This window comes from Tupaia chinensis, unplaced genomic scaffold (genome assembly GCF_000334495.1).
Source record: "Tupaia chinensis unplaced genomic scaffold, TupChi_1.0 Scaffold000234_1, whole genome shotgun sequence".
NCBI classification, from domain to species: domain Eukaryota; kingdom Metazoa; phylum Chordata; class Mammalia; order Scandentia; family Tupaiidae; genus Tupaia; species Tupaia belangeri.
The window spans coordinates 3526233-3548483 of NW_006159712.1; the positions used below are offsets into that span (position 1 = coordinate 3526233).

At 44.6% G+C, this 22251-nt stretch overlaps 1 protein-coding gene across 1 annotated transcript in view; it reads right to left on the reverse strand.

The window, feature by feature from the left end:
- The window catches only part of TENM2 (teneurin transmembrane protein 2), a 550878-nt gene that overhangs the window by 48516 nt on the left and 480111 nt on the right, over positions 1 to 22251 (reverse strand). Inside the window, 6 exon segments of the mRNA XM_027771820.1 lie at positions 13 to 33; positions 7999 to 8248; positions 9773 to 9916; positions 14780 to 15047; positions 15836 to 16097; positions 19489 to 19608. Of these exon segments, the coding sequence (XP_027627621.1) occupies positions 13 to 33; positions 7999 to 8248; positions 9773 to 9916; positions 14780 to 15047; positions 15836 to 16097; positions 19489 to 19608 (1065 nt within the window).

Genomic DNA, 22251 nt, shown 5'->3' on the forward strand with positions numbered 1-22251 from the left:
TCTTCATCTTACCTATGTTTAAACTCTTTATTTCTTTATAGAAAGAAAACAGAAGGAAAAAAGAACAAACAGTTAGCTGAAGAATCGATGATCAAGCAAACATAACATTCTCATTTCTTGTATAAAGGGACCCCCAAAAAAGGCAGTCTTTTTCTTTCTTTCTTTTTTTCCTTTTATAACTGACAGCTCCTGTCCAACAACTTGGGAAGCATCCCTGATCTTGAACTCATCCCAGACACTGGAAAAATCTGGACAAGAGTGCTTGAATTCTCTGATCAACAATGTGGCTGTCACTGGATCACAGGCAGCAACAGGTGACACAGGCCTTTTGCTAATGAAGGGATGGCAAATGGGTCTGTCCTTCCTTCCTTCCTTCCTTCCTTCCTTCCTTCCTTCCTTCCTTCCTTCCTTCCTTCCCATCTTCTTTTTAACTTGCTAGAGGGTACATGTGCTTGCCAGGGTGACAGAGAGAGAGAGAGAGAGTGAGGAAGAAGGCACCCTCCAATGGGGCATGGTCATGCCACATCTCTTCCCCTCTATTTTTTCATCCTGTTGGGATTTGGGGCAGGCATGCACACGCCTGGTGTGTTTTTCAAGCTGCTGGGGCCAGAATTCAACCATGTAAGGTTGGCCAAGTGGGATCCTTAACTGCTAGGCCATGGAGCTGGTCAAATAGGTTACATCCTGAGTGCCGACATCTTTTGACAGGTAATGGTTCTGGGAGTGAAGCCGAATTCAAGTTCAGCTATGATAAGAACTATGACTCCTTTGTAATGTCTGCTGTGGGTGAGGGGGAATGTACCACCCATTTGCCACTGGTGCATTGCAAGGTATAGTCATAACACCTGAGAAGAACCCTATCTACAGCCTTCTCAGTTTGGCAAAGGCCCGGTCAAATCCTCAGAATCTGAACTATTTTCTGTCCCTGCTCCATGTCACGTCCTCTTCTCCATCTTACTTGGTATAGGACCCCACATATGTGTTCTTTCTTACAGGTAACTCCCATATTGCGATACCATCCATAAGTGAAACTCATTGCTAATAACGTCCTTCCTCTTGCAACTGGAGCCAAAGACTCCAGTTACCATTCGGTATTAGAGAACTAGTTAAAGCTTTGTTGTTTTTAAATTTTAAGAGCAAAAATATATTTCCATATCAACAGGATAATAGCTGAAAGTTAACATTAGGGAGAAGAGGAGACACTAAGTCCTCTAATAGGAAGAACTTTCCCTGTTCTCGAGGCTTCTAGGCCAAGGCGGAAGAAGCCCCTGGTGCTTCTTCCCCTTCCGGCTCAACAGGGAGACTTTAGGGAAGGGACCATGAGACTTTAGTGCCCTGATTCCTGCTTACGTGTACCTCAGGCCTCTGCCGGGGGCCATCATTAGTGAAGGGTTTGCATAAAGATTACATTTTTATATTTTATTCCGACATGTTAGTTTTTGCAAAAAAAAAAAAAAAAGTTAATTAAAATGATGCCGATAACTCCTGAGCTCTGACTGACATAGTGCAATTTAAGATTCATCTGCAAAGCCTGGTGTGTCAGGGTGGCAGCCGGGAATTCTCGCATCTATTTTATATTGCTTAATGAAAGTGAAATGTTATCTGCCACCAGTGGTAGTCATATTTGGCTCTTAATTATTATAATATCAATTCCACTTTTTTTAGTCAAGATTTTGTCCGATAACTCCTGAGCTCTGACTGACATAGTGCAATTTAAGATTCATCTGCAAAGCCTGGTGTGTCAGGGTGGCAGCCGGGAATTCTCGCATCTATTTTATATTGCTTAATGAAAGTGAAATGTTATCTGCCACCAGTGGTAGTCATATTTGGCTCTTAATTATTATAATATCAATTCCACTTTTTTTAGTCAAGATTTTGTGAAAAGACAGGATGAGATGTGGGCATGCAGATCTGACCTACTTCTTTCCAAAGAACATCTGCTTTAAGTTGATTAGTATAATATCTAGGTTCAGGGAAGGAGAAGGGCAGGGGTGGGGGTCAGATCATTGGAGAGTATGGAGTTCAAACGATCATATGGATATGAGTTTTGGAAAATTCTGAGGTCACTGCTATTCTAGTCCAGGGTCATTAATAGGTGGAGGGCTCAGCAAGCAACAAACCAAAGTAACAGCATCACTGAGTCAATATATAAAGATGAGTACAAATGCCCTACTTACAAGAGACAGGCCTAGGCTTTGCATTACTTCAATAACACAAACCTTTTTTTTTTTTTTGAGAAGAACACAAACCCAAAAACCCTTTAGGCCAAAGTCTTTGAGGGATAAGTGATGTCTCAGGTTTAAGAATTGAGGTGGATTAGCTCTTCTTACTGCAGAGTCTGGTGACTTTGCTATGAAGACTTCAGGGTTTCTCCTAGCATTCTCAACCTGTCTTGTGGAGCTGTCATTATGCTGTCCTATAATTTATGTTTGTGTGCTTGTCTTCTTCACTTCTGTGTAAAAATGACGTGACCTACTCATCTCTATATTGTAGCTACTTAGTAGACAGCCCAGGAGACATTAAGGGCTGGTAAAATGGATTCTTGAGAGAAGGAAGCAAAAAATGAGGTTGTGTCCCTTCATGGTGGGCAGACACTTCTAGTTCTAGTTCCTCATGTTCTAGTCAGAATTATAAAGCTACAATCAGTTGAGATTGTTGTTTCTTTCCATTCCAGTTCCCTCTGTGCCACGTTTTCTACTTTAGTAGATGGAGTGATAGTGATCACATTTTTTTTTTTCTTTTTTGGTTCTAACTAAAGGAAGTTGACTTGGCATACATTCAGTTTAGTATTAGGATGATATGCTTATGTGGCTTGTAGTCCCTTCAATGTCTATTACAATTTTTGTTAGCCATTGTGGTATATGAATGGCTTTCAGAAATGCTTCTTCCCCACTGAGTTGACTCTTCTAGCATCATTGCAGGGAATATAATCCCAGTGAGGAATTAATATTTCACTACTAGAAGGACGTTAATTACAGGTAGGTTAATGAGCATCATTTCAAAGGTTTTTAGATTATTCACTGCATGAAAAAACTTGAAATGCTCAGAATACTACAAAAACAATTTGATAGAGGATTTCCCAAATTTTATAACCGTAACAATGTACATATCACCAATAATCACTTGTGAACATGAAGGAAAGTTTTAAAATTTGTCAGTAACCTAAAACAAATTTTGATCACTATAGTGACAGAAAGACTGAATGTCTCGCTATTCTTTTTGTTTGCTTTTTAGGTTTTCCCATAGGGCACATGCACTCACTGGACAGAGACAGAGAGGGGGAAAGTGAGAAATCATACCCTAGAGGAGATGACCACAGTGCAATCCTTTCTACTTCATTCTCCTCTTGGGGTTTTGAGCATGCACACACATATGCCCAGCATGATTCTCAAGCCACCAGGTCTGGGACTTGAACCATGTTTGGCCATGTGGGAGTCTAGCACCTTAACCAACATGCCATTTGCTGGCCCTCTTTATTCTTTTTATAGGAAGTGAAATTAAAAAATAATTGTATATTAGAAGATGATCAAAGAGTGAAAAAGTGTAGGACAACAAGTATCATGGAAATTTAATAGGAGTCAATTGATAAAAAAATTAGGTTATTTGTCTGGATTTTGTAATGTTTGCTCTAGCTGTTGGCTTTTTAAAAATCTGCAATTTGTTTTGGTTTCCTCATTCATCCTAAATACTATTCAGTTTCAATTCTCATTTATGTTTACAATATTGTCTTTTTTAGACTTCCCCAGAATTGCATTAGCTTCAGGGTCCATGAAACCTGGACTTGTCCTTGGTGAAAGGGTTTGGAAAACAGTACCAGGCATTATCCAAAATTCTACAGGAACATTGTTGTTATTTTGCATTGGGTGCCCTGTTGTCTTTTCTTTCCTAACTCCCATCTTCATAGTGTGATTGTATAGGCAAAGCATTTGCAGTCTCTAACTACTGGGTTGTCGGAAAAGTTGTGATGTATTTTTCTGTTTTTCCTATGCAAAAATGCATTATGACTTTTCTGATAACCTAATAGAAGCATATTAGTCCTCCCTAACATCCTATCTTACCATCAAGTAGGTCTGTTCTGGTTGGAACTTTAGGGAAAATCTTGTCTATGGTGCTGTTTACTTGCAACTTCTGCTGTCTCTGTCCTCTTTCCTGGGCTCCTACTTTCCTATAACTCCACATCTCTCCAGCTCTAACTCATCTGGGTTGGACAATTCCTCCTCTGAAGATATTCCCTGATACCATGAGGTCCTTGACCCACCCACAGCAGCAACATACACCATGAATGTCACCATGGAGAGGTCGTTTAGTGGGAAAGAAGCATATTTGGTATAGTAATACAATTTTAGGTTTGGAAAAAAAATGTTAGAAATTCAAACATTAAGGAAGGTATGAGATTCTTATGTTTGTCAAAAGGGATCAAGTTATGAAAAGGTAGAGAGAGACAATGACTCATATCTCATATTGGTGTCCAATTCTTTTGTTGTTCTCAAATTTGAAAGGGAAGAGACTTTCTTCCATGAGAAAAATTTACCCTAAGATGGTAGTGACTGACAAATTTACTCTGCTTCAGTAGGCTTAGGCTTTCCAAAGAACACTTGGAGAGGGTAGTAATTATAGAAAAGGAAATGGGGTACAAAAGGTGAAAGTAGGCTTTTTTGGAAAATGAGTGTAAAAAATGTCCAAAATATTGGCTGATCTAGAGCACATGGGTGGTAATTCTTCTACCTCAAGGAAGGGTCCTTCTAGTATCAGAAGCTCTTCCAAGTGTGTAGAACTCTGCCCTTGCATGTTTCGGATGGTTTTCCAGAAGGAGAAGGAAGGGAGAATGATAGCGGGAGAAACACGGGAATATTTTATTAGAATCCTAGTTCAGAGGCTCGGTTCTGGGGTGGGTAAACGAGATGGGGCTGGGCACCAGCTCCCGAAATGGAATCATTCAGCTGCCAACTCACAATGGGGAAAAGACACGAGTAAGACAGGTCTCTTCCTCCCTCCTTCCTCCCTTTGCTAGTTGCTGTTTTGAAGAGATGGGATTGACAGCCCTTTGTTTTCAGGTATGTAGTGGGAAGAAAAGAAGAATCAAACCAGTGTTCTTGTAAAAGCTTAACTTCTCATCGGCTCTGGGTACCTGGCTGATGAAAGCAAGAACAAGTTTAAAAGCAGTTTTAAAGAAAAATCACAGAGCTGTCGAGGGAAATTGGGAGTCATACTCCCTCAAGCTGTCGTCAATGTCACCACGTGGGTGTGATATGGCTTGCTCTAATTGGGCCGTTAGCTTGTACCACTGATGTGGTAGCCTTTGTGATGTGAGAGCCGTGGAATCAAGAGCCAATTCCAACACAAGGGAAGAGATGGGCCTGTGTTTCCTTACATTCAAGCAGCCTATCTTGGACACCTAGTGTGGGCCAGGCAGTGCTGAAGGCATTGAGGGGCAAGGATGACCAAGATGTCTGCCCTACAGAGGCCTACACAACTCTGACCCTGCAGACTTACATAGAGATAACTGAGCAAAGAGGCAGTAAGTAGTGTCAACTCCAATGGAAAGCCAGAGTTAAGCCACCCAGAGGAGAATGAGAATTATTTCTGCCCAGGAAGCTAGGCTTCATGAGAAAGGGGAGGGGGAACCCTCAAACTGAGTCTTACAGGTGGACATAATGAGGTAGAATAGGAAGAGCAGGTATTTTAAGTAGAGCAAGAAGCATGATTCAAGGTTTGGAGGTGGGAATGTGCCAGGCAAGTGAAGATGTGGCTCTGAGTAGGAAGAACAGTGACAGAGCGGGCAAGGCCAGATGTGGAGGATTAGAAATGCCAGATTAAATCATTTGCAGGCCATGGAACAGCACAGTGCTACCTCCACCCTTTCTCTGCCTCCTCCCGTGGCTCTCCCTTGCCCACAGGATGCCTAGTAAGAGGATGGTTTTCCTAGGATACAAAAAGGGGAAAAAAAAATAGTCTTGAGAAGGGTACCTACGGGGCAGGGGAAGTGGGGGAGGCTGTTTGTCATATTGTCAGTTTGACAGCTTGATGGTTATCAGCCTCTTCCTTTCTGCCTCTTTCTTGCTTTCACTGCTCATCTTTAGGGTTTTGCAAGCTCTTCCTTGCCCCGTGGCCTTCCCTTCTGTTTCTATGATACTTGGCCTTTGCAGCTTCAACTCCACTTGAATTGCATTTTCTTGCCTAGGGTGCTCCTTAGCCTGTGTTTCTTTTCCTCCAATGCCCTCAGAGCCCAGCATGGGCTTGGCTCACTATTGGGCTCAGCAGACGCCCACTGGATGGCAATCCCCTTGGGGTGGAGCTAGTGATTCTCCTTTCGTTTTACGTCTTCCATTAGCTCTCACAGTCTCAGCTCAGCAGCAGTGGCTGGTGGTTGGGTCACTGACCCCTCTCCTGGAAGGGGCCTCAGAGACGCTATGATGTAAATGCAATCTGCAGCTTCTTTTAAGTCCTTCCCATGGAAGCTGAGGCTGCTCCACTAGGTAGTTCAGGCCAAAACCCGAGGCCTCACCCTTGATTCTTCTCTCTCTCTTTCGCCCTCCTTCTCTCTCTTTTATGCCTTACACCTGTTACATTAGCAAATCTTGTCAAATGTATCTTGCAATGACATCCCAATTGGAGCACTGCCCCATCTCTTCTGCTGCCATCCTAGTCCCAGGCACTATCACCAAATCCCGGACAATAGCTGCAGCCCCCAGTGAGGCAGTTTTTCCTGCCTCAATTCCTGCACCTCTGCAGCCCATTCTCCACACAAGAGGCAGAGTTGTCTTTATATAATACAAATCAGAACATGAAACTCCACTCCAGTCAATTTCGACCTCCAGTGGTGGTCCACTGCAATAAGAATACAATTTACACTTGTCCCTGTGGTCAGGAAGACTCTGAAACTTCCAATCTCCTGCCTGCACTCTTCCCTGGGTTCACCATCCTCTAGCCACACCGGATGTCTGTCAGTCTGTTACACAAGCCAGGCTGCTGGCTGGTATTAGGGATTTTGCACAACTCCTCTCTGCTTGCAATGCTTTTCCCCGGATATCCTCATGACTGATCTCACCATTAGGGGCCCAGTTCAAATGTCAACTACTAGGGGACATTTCTTTCATTACCCTCCTTCTTCCCACCATAGCCCCTATTTCTTACTCATAGGTTTTCCTTAAAGCACTCAGTACTACTTGAAATCATTTTTGTTTCTCTTCATGATTTGGTCTGAAGCTCCTATCTGACTACAAACACAATGATAGGTGTCTTGCCTGTCCCCCCCTTTTTTTTGGCTCCTCACTTTTTATCACCCTCCTCCCCCAAGCCAGATAATCCCTGGCAGAGAGTATACTATCACCAAATACTGGCTGAATGAAAATGTTCCCCTTATAGACCTTGTTTCTTTCTCTATTTACAGACCCTTCTCTGGGATGAGGGGCTAGAATCACCTTTCCTGGGAGGAGCATTTCCAAGAACTTTTTAATATTTTCCCAGCATAGGAGTCTGGACTTTACAGCAAGAATGGCCAGGAGAAATGCACATTTCCTAGATGTCACTATGTAGGTTCCCTTCCCAGGAGTGGCCAAAAATGACCTCACGAGGTCTACACAGTGATGCTTAGTCGCATCCTAGGAAACGAGTGTGTGGAGACCCGAGGACTTACAGAGAGCTGGCACACGTGGATGCTCAGTACAAACTTGTGAACGGACAAACTTTAACAAACTCTGATGCGCTTTGGAATCCCCCACAGAGCTTTTGAAACGTAAGAGTCAACCTGGCCCTTCTCCAGTCTGACACGGAAGGCCTGTGCCCTCGTTGGTGAGTCAGGTGTGGACGATGTTATCAAATGTGTGTATCGTGCTGTATAAAGAAGTGAAGCTTTCCCTCAGGTTCTCCTTTGATTCTGGGCCTAGGTGTGGGGTCACACGGACTACCTATTCTCTGCAGAACCCCAAATGTGGTCACCATTTACCCAGGGAAACTGGGGAACTGTAAGGGGCAAGAGAGCAAAAGCGGGCCATTTACCGTAACTCCAAGATGCTGGTGACGTTTCGGGAGGGAAAGATGCGCCGGATATAGTTGAAGTCACCGACATAGAGGCTTCCATCGATCCCGACGGCCAGAGCTACTGGGGCCAGCAGCTTGTTGCCTTCAGCAAGGCCGTTGCAGCTGGGGCAGGAGATGCTCCGGCGGCGGCCATTGCCCATGACGCTGGTGATGATGGCGGGCTGCTGGGTCAGGAACTGGTTCTCCCCAGTACCTTTGTGCAGGATTCCTGGGGAGGGGTGAATGGGAACTGTTACCATAGCCCTCTGGGCAGGACGCAGGTATCAGCCTACTGAGGGTGAGGGGAAGTGAGGGGAAGAGCAAAATCAGGAAGCTTCAACCTTCGGAGAGCTCTCAATTTCTTCACAATCTCAGGAGAGCCGTAATGGGAGTGATGACCCCTGAGTGCGGTGGTGCTGGCTAAGGTAGCCTTCGTAGGGGTAACTGAGGGTGAACTGGGAGGTAGGGATGCCATTCTGGGCACACCAGCCCAACATTCTTTAACATTTAAAGGGACAAAGTGGAAAAACCTAGACTATTTTGAGCACTTGATGAAAAATGGTTGAAGGAAGGAGAGGGGCTACTACTTAAATGCCAAGGCTGGAGAGAAGAGTCCAGAGAACAGATGAGGCTCCATGAAGAGAGGAGATGTGTTCACATACTAATTTTTCTCCCCATAGGGCACATGCGCTTGCCGGGGGAGAGAGAGAGAGACAGAGAGAGAGAGACAGAGAAGGAAAGTGAGAACTCACTCCCTGGGGGGATGGCCACACCACAAGCCCGTGCCCTCCATTCTCCTCCTGGAATTTGGAGCACGCATGCACAGGTACCGGGTGTGATCACATACCACTTTTAACATTGAGGATGTGGTGTTTGTCCAGGGACCAGCCACCAAGGTTGGAAGGGTCCAGCTCGAATCCCTGAAGGAGGGCTGTCCTCTTCTCCCAGAGAATTAGACTGGGGCAGGTCTCATATTCGAACCCAACAGACACTGAAAGATAAAAAGCACAGGGCGGAGTGGGAGAAAAGAGAGTTTACTTAATTACACCAGAGTGCTCTAGCAGAAACAAGTAACACGTGTTCATGGTGATAGAGATTCTGTTTCAAAACTCACTCAGGGAGGCGGCTCCTTGAGATTCCACGGTGTTAAATTCAGATCCAAACTCAACCTTGAAACTTGTAACACTTGGTGGGGATTCAAAGACCTATCCAATGAACAGTTGGCTTCCATAATTGACCCCAGTGATGTAGAAGGGGAAAGGTGACTTATTTAAATCTTAATGTAGGAGACCAGCAGGTGGCATGGTGGTTAAGGTGCTGGACACTCCCACATGGCCGACCATGGTTCGAGTCCCGGACCTGGCGACTTCCTTTCTCCCTTTCCCCCTCTCTCTCTCACTCTGTGTCTCTCTCTGGTCAAATTGAAATAAATGAATGAATAAATAAAATTAAATAAATAATAATTGAAAAAAAAAACCTTAATGTAAGCCTCCTTTGGAGATGGACAGGAGACTTTCTTGCAACCTGCTGTTCATGGCATGTATTTATTATATTTGGCCTTTGGAAGCTTAGTGACTCATTGACAAGGAGATTTGGGGGTGGGAGTGGGGCAAAGCTTGTGAAGTTAAAGCCCACAGAGAAGGAAAGTGAGAACTCACTCCCTGGGGGGATGGCCACACCACAAGCCCGTGCCCTCCATTCTCCTCCTGGAATTTGGAGCACGCATGCACAGGTACCGGGTGTGATCACATACCACTTTTAACATTGAGGATGTGGTGTTTGTCCAGGGACCAGCCACCAAGGTTGGAAGGGTCCAGCTCGAATCCCTGAAGGAGGGCTGTCCTCTTCTCCCAGAGAATTAGACTGGGGCAGGTCTCATATTCGAACCCAACAGACACTGAAAGATAAAAAGCACAGGGCGGAGTGGGAGAAAAGAGAGTTTACTTAATTACACCAGAGTGCTCTAGCAGAAACAAGTAACACGTGTTCATGGTGATAGAGATTCTGTTTCAAAACTCACTCAGGGAGGCGGCTCCTTGAGATTCCACGGTGTTAAATTCAGATCCAAACTCAACCTTGAAACTTGTAACACTTGGTGGGGATTCAAAGACCTATCCAATGAACAGTTGGCTTCCATAATTGACCCCAGTGATGTAGAAGGGGAAAGGTGACTTATTTAAATCTTAATGTAGGAGACCAGCAGGTGGCATGGTGGTTAAGGTGCTGGACACTCCCACATGGCCGACCATGGTTCGAGTCCCGGACCTGGCGGCTTCCTTTCTCCCTTTCCCCCTCTCTCTCTCACTCTGTGTCTCTCTCTGGTCAAATTGAAATAAATGAATGAATAAATAAAATTAAATAAATAATAATTGAAAAAAAAAACCTTAATGTAAGCCTCCTTTGGAGATGGACAGGAGACTTTCTTGCAACCTGCTGTTCATGGCATGTATTTATTATATTTGGCCTTTGGAAGCTTAGTGACTCATTGACAAGGAGATTTGGGGGTGGGAGTGGGGCAAAGCTTGTGAAGTTAAAGCCCTTTTATGTTCGCTCAGAATTTCAGAAAGTGCCAGGAGAAGCAGGCGCAAACAGGACACAGTCACCAGTTACCTGGAGAGTCAATGTGGAAATGTGGAAGAGAATCTGGAATCTTTCTATAAAAATCCTGCACTAGCCACATAGACCAATAAGACAGAGAGGTGGGAGGTGACGGGTGTCACCCTAGCTCAGCTCTAGTTCTTAGTTCTTGTGGCTCCAGTTTCTTTTTAAAAAGAACTTGCTAGAGGGTATGTGTGCTTGCCAGAGAGAGACAGAGAGACAGAGAGGGAAAGTGAAAAAGCACCCTCCAGCAGGGGTGGCCATGCTATAGTCTCTTCTCCTCCATTCTCCCCTTAGGATTTTGGGCACACTCACACTGGCATGTTTTCCAGCTGCTAAGACTGGAACTTGAACTATACAGTTGGCCATGTGGGATCCTGGCTTATAAACTTCTATGCCACTGGCTCGCCCCCTTGTGACTAAATTTTCCTTGCATGGAAGACGGGGTATGAGAAGCCTCAACTGCTTGGAGCCACGTATTAAGGACAGAAGAGACAAAATGCTGAAATACCATGCGTTTTTAATTGGAGTGCAGCTCTGGAAATATGAGGCATTGTTATTCTTGCTGTTCCTGCTACATTAAACCCTTAACTATGTGTGTCACCTTTGGGGATTTTCTGCAGTTTTTTTTTTTTTTAAATCTGAGATATAGAAGTGTCGATATGAACAGAGAAAGCATTTTATCTTAAAAAAACCCTCATATATTTCCTAGCTCTTCTTTTGAAAACACCGAGAAAGAATGACTAACCCAGTAGCAAAAAGAACTGCTAGTGGCTGGGCTTTCAGCCATGATGTATTATTTGTCATTAAAAGGACTCAGGGCTCCGTGAAGACATGGCTGGAGCAAGACATGAATAAGATGAGACTAGGCTATTTTATCATACTATCAATAGATAGAAAGGGGTCAAAATCTATTAAGGTCAGGGCCAGCAGGTGGCATGATGGTAAAGGTGCTGGGGTCCCACATAGTTGACCAGGGTTTGAGTCCTGGACCTGGTAGCTTAAACTCTTACTTTCTTCCCTTCTCTCTCTGTTTCTCTCTGGTGAGTACATGTGCCCTAAAGCAAAATAAAAAATAATAATAATAAGTAGAATTAAATAAATAATTCTTTTTAAAAATCTATTAAGGTCATGTCAAAAGGATTTGGGAATCAGCGTGGAAAGACTCCCACTGACTGACAAGGGGCCCATTTGACCATTAGCAAAGATAGTAACTTTAATAATTGAAACATCCTACATACACATCAATCTAGGACTTCTAATAAACTTAAAAAAAAACCCTTTAATTTGCCACCATTAGAAGATGAATCAACTCATTATGCTGAAAAATAGTAAATAAACAAAAAAGACGGACCAACAGTTGATGTAATGGCTATATTGCTTGATTCCCATGTAGTCAACTGAGAGGTTTGAGTCCTGGACTTAAACTCATGCTGGGCGTGTATGTGTTTGTGCCCTCTCAAGATCCCGAGAGGAGAATGGAGGAGAAGGCATTGTGGTGTGGCCATCCTCCCCTGGGGGATGATTTTTAGCTTTCTGTCTCTCTGTCTCTCTTTCTGGCGAGTGCAAATGCCCTATATCAAAAACCTCTCCAAAAAAACCCAAAAGACAAGAAGAGGGCAAGAAGGTAGGTATTTTGGATGGGTCTCATCATGTCTGATCTTCCTAGCCCTGCCTCCCAGTTGGGTAGGATCACAGTGCATACCACCATGCCTGTACTGCTGAGGTTAGGCCAGAAACCAAACCTGGGTCCTCCATGAGATCCTGGGAACAGTGCAGTGGCACCCTTCGATTTGTACCACTGTGGCTGGGTCGATCTTGTTTTCTTTTATTTGAATTGTATCTCAAATAATCAAGTAGCTAATGAGAAAGTATCCCTATATAAAAATCCCAGAAACAGACCAAGAAGCAAATATAAAATATCACTTGATCACTGTGCAATCCCTAGTGACCTAATGAATCTAGGCAAGGAGCATTAATGGCTGCTGAACTCACTAAATAGACGTAATTTGATGTCAGATATCTCCTGGTGGAAGAACTCAGCACCACCTGTGCATTCTGCCCAAACCAATCAAACCTGATCCCGAGAAAGCTTCACGACTTAACTATCAATTTACAGGAGACACAGGGGACAGAGAAACATGGTAAATAGTCACAAGCATGAAATCAGGAAGCAAAAACAGACTGGAAAATTCTCTAGGTAAACACCAATTTTCTTCAGTAAATAAATTGTAAAGGTTAAAAAAGAAATTTAGGGTAAACTAACCAATTTCAAAAGGTCTTTTTTTTTTTTAAAGAATTATTTTATTTTTATTTATTTATTTATTTAAATTTGACCAGAGAGGGACAGAGTAAGAGAGTGAGAGAGTGAGAGAGAGAAAGTGAGAAAGCAAGTTGCTAGATCTGGGACGTGAACCTTGGTCAGCCATGTGGGAGTCCGGCACCCTTAACCATCATGCCACCTGCCACAACAGGTCGATGTTAATGGGATCCTTGATTTATCCAAAGTATTAATATTTTATGATATTTACGAGCTAATTGAAAGACTGAACAAAGATGGACTTTGCCATGCTGTTAAGAACATGTGTTTTGCTTTTGGTTGTGATAATTATGTCATGTTTTTAAAGAGAGATACATCCTGAAATATGATAGATGGGAGTGTTGCTTCGAAAGCACGTGAAAAGTAGGAGAGTGGAAGAAGGTATGGGAAAAAGAAGACACACTGTCACTGATAATGGTAGGACCTGGAGCATGTAGGTGTGCATTGTAATATTCAGTCTACTCTTTGATATTGGCTAAGGACAGGTATAATACTTCTTGATTAGCCAGTGTTTTACAGTAAATGTACTGTGTACTCTAGTAAGGTATTACTGTATTGATTCAGTTATGAACTCGATTTGCTGGTGAAACAGACCACGGGACCCTCTCCTGAGCATGTGTAATGGGCTAGTGGCATGATCTTAGGTGACTTTCTTCCCCTCTTCTTCCTGCCCTATCTGTATAATGGGGATTGGAAAGTGGCTACTTGATAGGGTTAATGAGAGGTCACCTACGACAAAGGACTTAGCACAGTGCTCTCCACACACAGGGAATGTCTGATAAACACTGGCTGCCAATTACCGTGAACATTTCTGAGTTGGCTGGTTTCTTATTTTGTAGCTTTGCTCATGGTTCTTGAAAACCACAAGCTTATTGGTGAACAGAACACAGGATTCTGGATTTTAATTAATCCCTAGATAGTCCTCCACAAGTAGGAAGATGTCAGGTAGGTTGAGATGAGTCCACAGCTTACAACTCTGATAACTGCAGGACCCTTCTCTGATGGTGGTCTCTCATAAGGGGGGACTCATGTGATGTCTTCAAAAAGCAAACCCACAAACATAGCCTGTGGCTTCGAGATCCCCTGGAGCCCCTCTCTGATGCTTGTGGTGCATTCTGTGCTCTCTCTGCCCATGGACTGGCCCCTGCCCACCCACCTCCCTTCATCTCACATGTTCTCTGAGTCCACTGCACGTGAGTCCCACAGGCTTTCTCTCTGTCCCTCAGACATGCTTCACTCTCTGCTGAGAACACTCTGGTCCTGATTTCACGTAGCTCCTTCTCGTCATTCAGATCTGCTATTTTTTAAAGTTTTTTCTTCCTTTTATTTGCGATAGAAAGTGTGTGCATACACATGGAAGACAGAGAGAGACTTCTGACAAGATCTCCTTTCATTGTGATCCCCTTCCTGCAGCTCTCCAGCACATTGGGGTCTTGGACCCATGTACAGAAGCATGGTGTGTATCAGGTCTACCAGGCCAGGGTTTGAACCTGTGATCGGCATGTGGTTCATATGCTACTGACTGTACCAAGTCTGCTCAAATGTCTGTTGAGGAGCCTTCCCTGCATGCCTACCCACAGTCGCTCCTCTTCCTCTGTCTATCACTTGTTCTTATTTTATTAGCACTTAACACTGCTGACATTGTCTTGTCCAGTCTCTGTTCATTATCTTAACTCCCCACTAAAATGTTAGGCCCGTAGGAAAGAAATCTTGTTGGTCTTACTGACCATTGTCTCTTTATCTACTTGAACAATACTTGGCACATACTAAAAACTCAATAAATACTGGATGAATTAATGCACGACTAAATCCATCAACCAATAATTGTAACCAAAAACATACCAACAGCATCTGAGAGTCCATACACCCTTTGGCCATAAGCGTCTGTCTTGTCCCAGATGAAAGTGTAGGCCAGATTGGGAGAAGCTTGGAATGACTTCTGGAAGAGGTGCCCTTCGACAGCTACCATCAAATGAACCCTGATGAGGTTCAGGGGCACCGTGGACTGGGTCATGGTGATTTTTAGCAGCGACTTGTACCCTGCAGTCCTGGAGCTCAGATAGCGAAGCTTTACATTGGAACCAGGGAGTTCAATTTCTTCATGAAGAACCTGGAGGGGAAATACATGGTAGGTACACCAGATCCAACACACCCCTGTGGGTGAGCTGTTGGCTATCCCGATGCCACCTGTCTCCTGCCTCCCTCAGGTGTCACACCTCACGTGGGTGCAAGGACCACTTCCCATGGCTAAGAAAGAAAAAAAGCAAAAAAATAAAAAAAACAAAAAAAAAACCTCAACCAAAACTTTATCCTATACCATGGAGCAAAGGGGCTGAGGTCACGATTTTTGGATTAATAATTATTCTTGGTCACTGTGGTGTTTCTTTTTAAAAACCACACTGTTGGCAAAAGATGTAAATAAGAACAGCAGGCTTTATTACTAGCTGCATGCAAGGAGGCCACGAGAGGCTGTAATTATATGAACCTGCAACTTCCACTGACAATCGGTATAAAGCAACAGGGAGGCAATAATGTAATATGCCCTCTGTCGTAACACCGATGTAGATCATTAAAGTGCCTCTTATCATGTATCTCTGTGACTAACCGGAATAAAAAGCAATTTGCAGGTGGGTTGCACATATGTGTATTGTTTTTATTTTATTAAAAGCTCCGGTGACTGCCAAAGTCTTGAGCGACTATGCGCAAACATCCAGAATGTCCAGGAGGGATTCAGAATGTTGTCTCCAGTGCCTATAAATTCTATTACACTTCCACTTTTGGTCCCTCCCCTATATTACTACTTTCTGGCCCACTTGGAGAGAGGTGCAAGGAGGAAACTGACCAGTTGGTTTTGGTGAGGGGAGGAATGAGTTCCACCCTGGTGCCCGCCATTCCTACCTGGGTCTCAGGCACGATGGGATTCTGTCCAGGGGCAGCACTGAAGAAGGTGGACAGAGGGGAAGAGATGATGATTGGATCAGGCCGGACAAAGCCACTGAGGTCACAGCTGGGGATGGAGTTCTCCTCGGTCTTCATCACCAGGGTGTCCATAGCATAAAAGCTATTCCACGGCAGCCACACAGTGCGCTCCTGACTCATGAAAGGGGCTCGCTCAAAGTGCAGGGTTAGGGAGGCGCCCCCATTGGCGATCAGGTCAAACCTGGGAGGAATAAATGGGTTCACTGAGAGGGCTGGACTCTCCTTTAGACAAGGCAGGATGCTCTGGTCTCCTTTCCTGAGGGTAGAGGGTAGTGGGAAGGCAGAACACAGAGAAGAGCATGGGCCTGGAGGCAGATGGACTAGGTTGGAACCCAAGCTCTGCCATCTGCTAGTTGTGTGGCTAATGGCAAGTTATTCATTCGCCCTTCTGAGCCCAAGGTGCTTCATTTATAAAGTGACACCTACACACACATTTATGGCTAAGGGAATGAAACATCATGATATGTGCAGAGTAGGAGTCTCTATGACCCAGGGCTGAAAATGTGGTCCCCATCTGTTTGGTAAATAAAGTTTTATTGGTACACAGTCATACACATTTGTTCACGTACTTTCTAAGGCTGCTTTTCTGTTATAAAGGCAGAGTGAGATGTTGCAACAGAAACCACACGGTCAGCGAAGCCTAAGCTACTGGGTTGTCGGAAAGGTCATGACCTTTCCTATTTTCTTATGCAAAAATCTGTCATTACTTTTCAGACGACCCAATATTTAGTATCTAGCCTATTCAAAAACAAAAGCCTGTTGACCCCTGCCTGTCCTAGCCCAGTGCTTGGCTCATGGAAGTGTTCAGTATAGAGTGTGGAGAGAATGATATGATGTCAGGACTCAGGATTTTTCACACGCATGCACATGTTCCCAGCATGTCTGAAGCTGCCAGTCCAAGATTCGAACTGCAGTTGGCCATGTGGGAGTCATGTCTTAACCACCATGCCACTTGCTGGCCCTGGCCCATGGTTCTTAAACAATATTCCTATTTGTTTCTCAGAAGCTGGATGAAGGTGTACTACTAGCAAAGGGAAATAAAGGTAGCTCTTTCCAAATTAACATAAAAGTAAGAAGTTAGGGCCGCCCCCATAGCCTAGTGGTTAAGGGAGCTAGATCCTACATGGCCAACTACAGCTCAAACCCTGAGCTTGACAGCTTGAAAAACATGCTGGGCACATGTGCATGTCCCCAAATCCCAAGAGGATGTAGAAATGGAGAAGGGGATGGGGTGTGACCCCGCCCCATTGAGGGTCTTTCTCCCTTTCCCTCTCTCTCTCTGGTGAGTGCATGCATCCTCTGGCAATTAAAAAAATAAAAAGGCAGGTTAATGGGAAAAGTTTCCAAATTTCAAGCTAGACTCTTCTATTAGAATCTGAGCTTTCTGAGGGCAGCAGTGCTATTTGTCTTGTTCACGTTAGAATCCCCAGCAGCCCACAGAGTATCCTGATCACGGTAAAAACTCAGCGAAAATATACTGACTTGCCAGGCTTACCCAATTTTGGTAACACATTTAGTGATTTTTAGTATAGACATAAAGCACATGAACAAGGGCCATATGCATATTCAGGTAGATATCGGAGTGTGCCCATTATACAGTCTGTTAATTAATTTGTATGTTGATTTATTGCACATGTGTGCCGATTGCATAGGACATAGAGGACAGTCAAATGTCTTGCAGTAAAATCGTTCCTAGCTGGTGTGAGAGTTTTCACGGGGAAGTCTATGGCATACACCACTGCACGACAGATCGCAGGGTTCCTCAGAGCATTTCCTAAGGCATCCTGTGACTTCCACAGCATTGGAACCTGAACAAGCTGAAGAGTCCCTGATCCAGGAGGTTGTTTAGGTGGTCTAGGTGTACATGTGGGCCACAACTAGCCAGGGAGCAGCTCTGAGGAAGGGGGCAGCCATGAGGAGGGGACAGCTAGGAGACCAAGCATTCAGCAAGGCCTTCTCGTGTTGTCTCATGGGAGTTTACAGAAATCAACCAAAGGATGTTAGTTCTTTAAGAACACTGGCTTTTAAGAACAAACAAGGGGGTTGGCCCTATAGTCTAGTGGTTCGGGGAGCCGGATCCCACATGGCTGCCCAGAGTTTGAATCCCAGTCCTAGATACTTAAAAACCATGCTGAGTACATGCACAGGGATGCCCCAAATCCCAACAGGGTGGAGAAACAGAGGAGGGATCGCATAGTGCGACTATGATCCCTTGGGAATGCTTTCTCTTTCTACTTTCTTTGTCGCTCTGATGATTGCACATACCTTCCGGCAATTAAACAAAATGAGAAGAGAATGGGGACAGCAGGTGGCGTAGTGGTTATGGTGCTGGACTACCACATGGCCGACTGCAGTTTGAGTCCCAGACCTGGTGGCTTGTAAATCACACTGGGTGCATATGCGTGCGTGCCCAAAATCCCAGGAGAAGAATGGAAGTGTGGCATTGCCATCCCCCGGGAGAGTGATTTCTCACTTTCCTCCTCACTAGTTTCTGTTTCTCTCCAATGAGGACACGTGCCCTATGGCAAAAACCTTTAAAAAAAATAAAAAAATAAAAAACAAGGGCCAAAGTAGCTCTGCATAGCACACATTCACTATTTTAGTGCTTTAAAATACTTAGATCTGGCTGCAGAAACGTCTGAGTGACATGTCAGGAATTTAATAAATACTGAAGACTTGACATGAATCCTTCCCACCTTGGGCTTCCAAGGTGGGAAGATGAAGGTAGGTCCGGTAATTTCTGAAAGTGCCTGCGAGGCTACCTTAGGACATTAGAAAACAAGGCCAGACTCTTCATCGAAGAGAGCAAGAATCACAGTTCTTACCTACGTGCTATGTCCATGACTGTCCAGAGTCTGGTTTTAGAGAAAAAGTGTTGCCTCAGATTTACAGCAAGAGTCCTCTTTCTCACTTGGAATAAAATGTGATACTTTATCGGTTATTTCTCCCCTAGTCCATTCTGAGAGTTTTCTTCTCCCCATAGATTTCTTTTCTCCTTCTTATCTTTTTCTTTAAATTTCTACATGATGCCCAATGGATTAAGAAAATGACAGAGCTTTCATCTTGGTGGGGGCTGAATGGGGTGCATGTTCCAATCAGAAGATAACAGGGAAAGGTTGTCTCCTTCACTCAGCAGGGTGACTGCTAAATGAATTTAATTAGACTTCTCTGATTACATCCCACCCCTCTCAAAACAGGAACAAAAACAACACAACTCCGAAAGCCACAGATGAAAGCAGAAGGGGACTGCAGGACACTACATCATGTGGATTCTCATCACCCTGCACTGCCTTTGATTTAAAATAGCAGTTCGTTCCTAAGAGCTACTGTCCCTCCTTCTTTCTAGAATCCTTCCTTTACCCTCAACACATACACACAGAAAAGGATTTCCCTGTGGAAGAAGGAGGGTGATGGGGTCAGCAGCCTTGGCTAAGATGGCCTTAATGTTTATCTTTTGTGTTTGTACCACACTAGAAAACATGGACTGTCTCTGGGGAGTCAGTGCACAAGGGAAGTCACATGTTTCCAGGTCTGTCACATCATCTGTCCTCTGCATGCACAGAGCCACTTACGTGCCATCCTGGCGGGTGATGGTGTAGCCGTATTTTGGGTACTTGACAAAAGACACGTTCACACCGACCAGAGGAGTCCCATCTGTAGTTACTACTTGGCCTCGGATGAGAGAAACCAAGCTGAGAGAAAAGGAAACACAGGTCTTTGAGCCTCATGCAGGAGAACAAAGAGACAGGGGGTTTTGTGAGTTCCCCTTCCCACTGCTGCTGTGTCCTACCCTCAGTGGCCTGGGAGGCAAGAAGACTTTAGCACTAACTCTTGGCTTCTTATGACCACACTTCACAGAGGGGTATGGGCAAGAGGGCTGTTGCCACATGTTGCTTGCTGGAGGAACAAAACTAGTACCATTTTTGAGTGAAACCCATGGGCAGTATTTCCTGTCACTCGGCTCAGCAATGGGGTCTCCTGTGCACACCCCTTCTACCCTCGGCACTGCTCCATTTCTTGTCAACTAACTTTTTTTTAGGGAGAGATTTTTGCTATAGGACATATGTGCTCGCTGGGGGTGGGAGGAAGAGAGAGAGAAAGAAAGCGTGAGAAATCATCCTCCAAGGTCGGTGGCCATACCACAATCCCTTCTCCTCCATTGAGCGTGAGAAATCATCCTCCAAGGTAGGTCGCCACACCACAATCCCTTCTCCTCCATTCTCCCCTCAGGATTTTGGGTGCACACACACATGCGCCTGGCACTGAGTTTTAAACCACTGGGTCTGGGACTTGAACTGTGGCACAGAGAGTATCATGCTCGGTGAGTGCTTCCAAACTGGATACTCATTTACTTTCTGGCTTTGAGGTTGGGGTGTCAGAGGGGATGGAGGGGAGAATACAGGGGTATTTACAAGGCTGGCATATACACATACAAAAACATATATATATAGATATATATTTTTCTATTTCTGGTGGAAATAGCTTGGATTCTGGATTTCATGAAACTCTCTCTATTATGTCATATTCCTGCTTTGTTTAAGAAAGAGGTGGCTGAAATCCCACACATTTTTTTTTCTGGTGTCAGGGAAAACTCCCCTTTTTCCAGACCATAGAAACCAGGCATGTGTCAAGCGTGCCAGTTTCTTTTCTTTGGAGAGGTTTTTGCTATAGGGCATGTGCACTCGCCAGAAAGACAGAGAGAGACAGAGAAAGTGAGAAATCACCCCCTAGGGGGGATGGCCACACTGCAATCCTTTCTCCTCTCAGGATCTTGGGCTTGCACACACACGTGCCCAATGTGGGTTTAAGCCGCCGGGTCTGGGACTCGAACCGTGGTCGGCTACATGGGAGTTCAGCAACATAGCCATTACGCTAATTGCTGGTTTCTCAAGTGTGACTGTTTCTCATCAGCTATTTCCATCTCTAGGAAATCTGTTAACACCATGAGATGCTATAAAAGTCCACTGAGAGTCCATAGACTGAGGACTGGCCCTATACGCTAGTGATTAAGGGAGCTGGATTCCACTTGGCCAGCCACGGTTCAAATCCAGGTCTGATGACTGGGAAACATGCGGGGTATGTGCAGGTGTGTATTCAAAATCCTGACTGGATGGAGAAATGGAAGAAGGATTGTGGTGTGACCATGTTCCATTGGTGGGTGCTCTCTCTCTTTCTCTCTGGTGAGCAAACATGCCTTCCGGCAATAAGAAAAAATACTGAAAACCAAAACAAGACAAAACTGTCAAGGTCTAAGGAGTGAGAATTCACCCATCTCCTCTCATCTGAATTCTCTTCACTCCATGGAGAGAGAAAACAAGGAGAATCCTGTTTTTTTTTTTTTTTTCCTTCTTTTTGAGAGATTTTTGCTATAGGGCGCATGTACTTGCCAGAAAGACACAGAGAGACAGAGAGGCAGAAAGTGAGAAATCCCCCCCCGGGAGGGATGGCCATGTCACAATCCCTTCTCCTCCATCCTCCTCTCAGGATCTTGGGCACACACGCACACGCGTCTGGCGTGAGTTTCAGCCACCGTGTCCAGGACTCAAACCGCGGTCGACTACATGGGAGTCCAGCGGCATAGCCATTACTCCAACTGCTGGTCCTGAGAATCCCCATTTTTGCCCTGAACCCCGAGCTGCCTGGCAGGTCTGTCGCTCTGTTGTTGGCCTTGAAGATTGGACAATTTTGGGAAAGCAGAGGGGTTCTCAAGCTCCCTGGTTCCTGGATACACTCCCGATTTCTGGACTAGGTAAATCCAGCCAACCTGTTCTTTGCCAGAACCTTGTCAAAGTCTTCTCAGTTTTTGGAAAGCACTTTCTTTCTCAACCCCCAGTGTCCTGAAAAGAGGAGGGATGCTGTCTCTAAGCATCACTCTTCTTATTAGTAATACCCCCAGCTGCTCCGCGTCGACCCTTGGATGATCTCGGGAGTGTTTAGACTGTTCCACTGACAGCTCTAATTGTCTGCTACCGGCTGACTAACAAATGAATCCCATTTTTAGCTGGTTCCAACCACAATGCTAGAGTCTTTTGAAAGTGGAAAACTAATTTATGAAAATAATCCTTTTGTTCAATTCCATTTTCTTATCTTAGCTCAGACTAAGATTTCTTTAAGGCCTCACCAGACACTATTTTAAAATCAATGATGTGTGTTGACGACCACTAGGTACACAGTGCTCGTGATGAGAAAACAAAATTGGGAGTACATTCCATGGTGGGGTCCCCTCCCCCCTTCTTTATACAACTGCTTTTTCTTATAAACCAATTCCTGTAGCATGAGACTTTGCAGAATGCCACAGCAATAAAAGAGGCTGGGCTGCCTAGGGTTTCTACCTT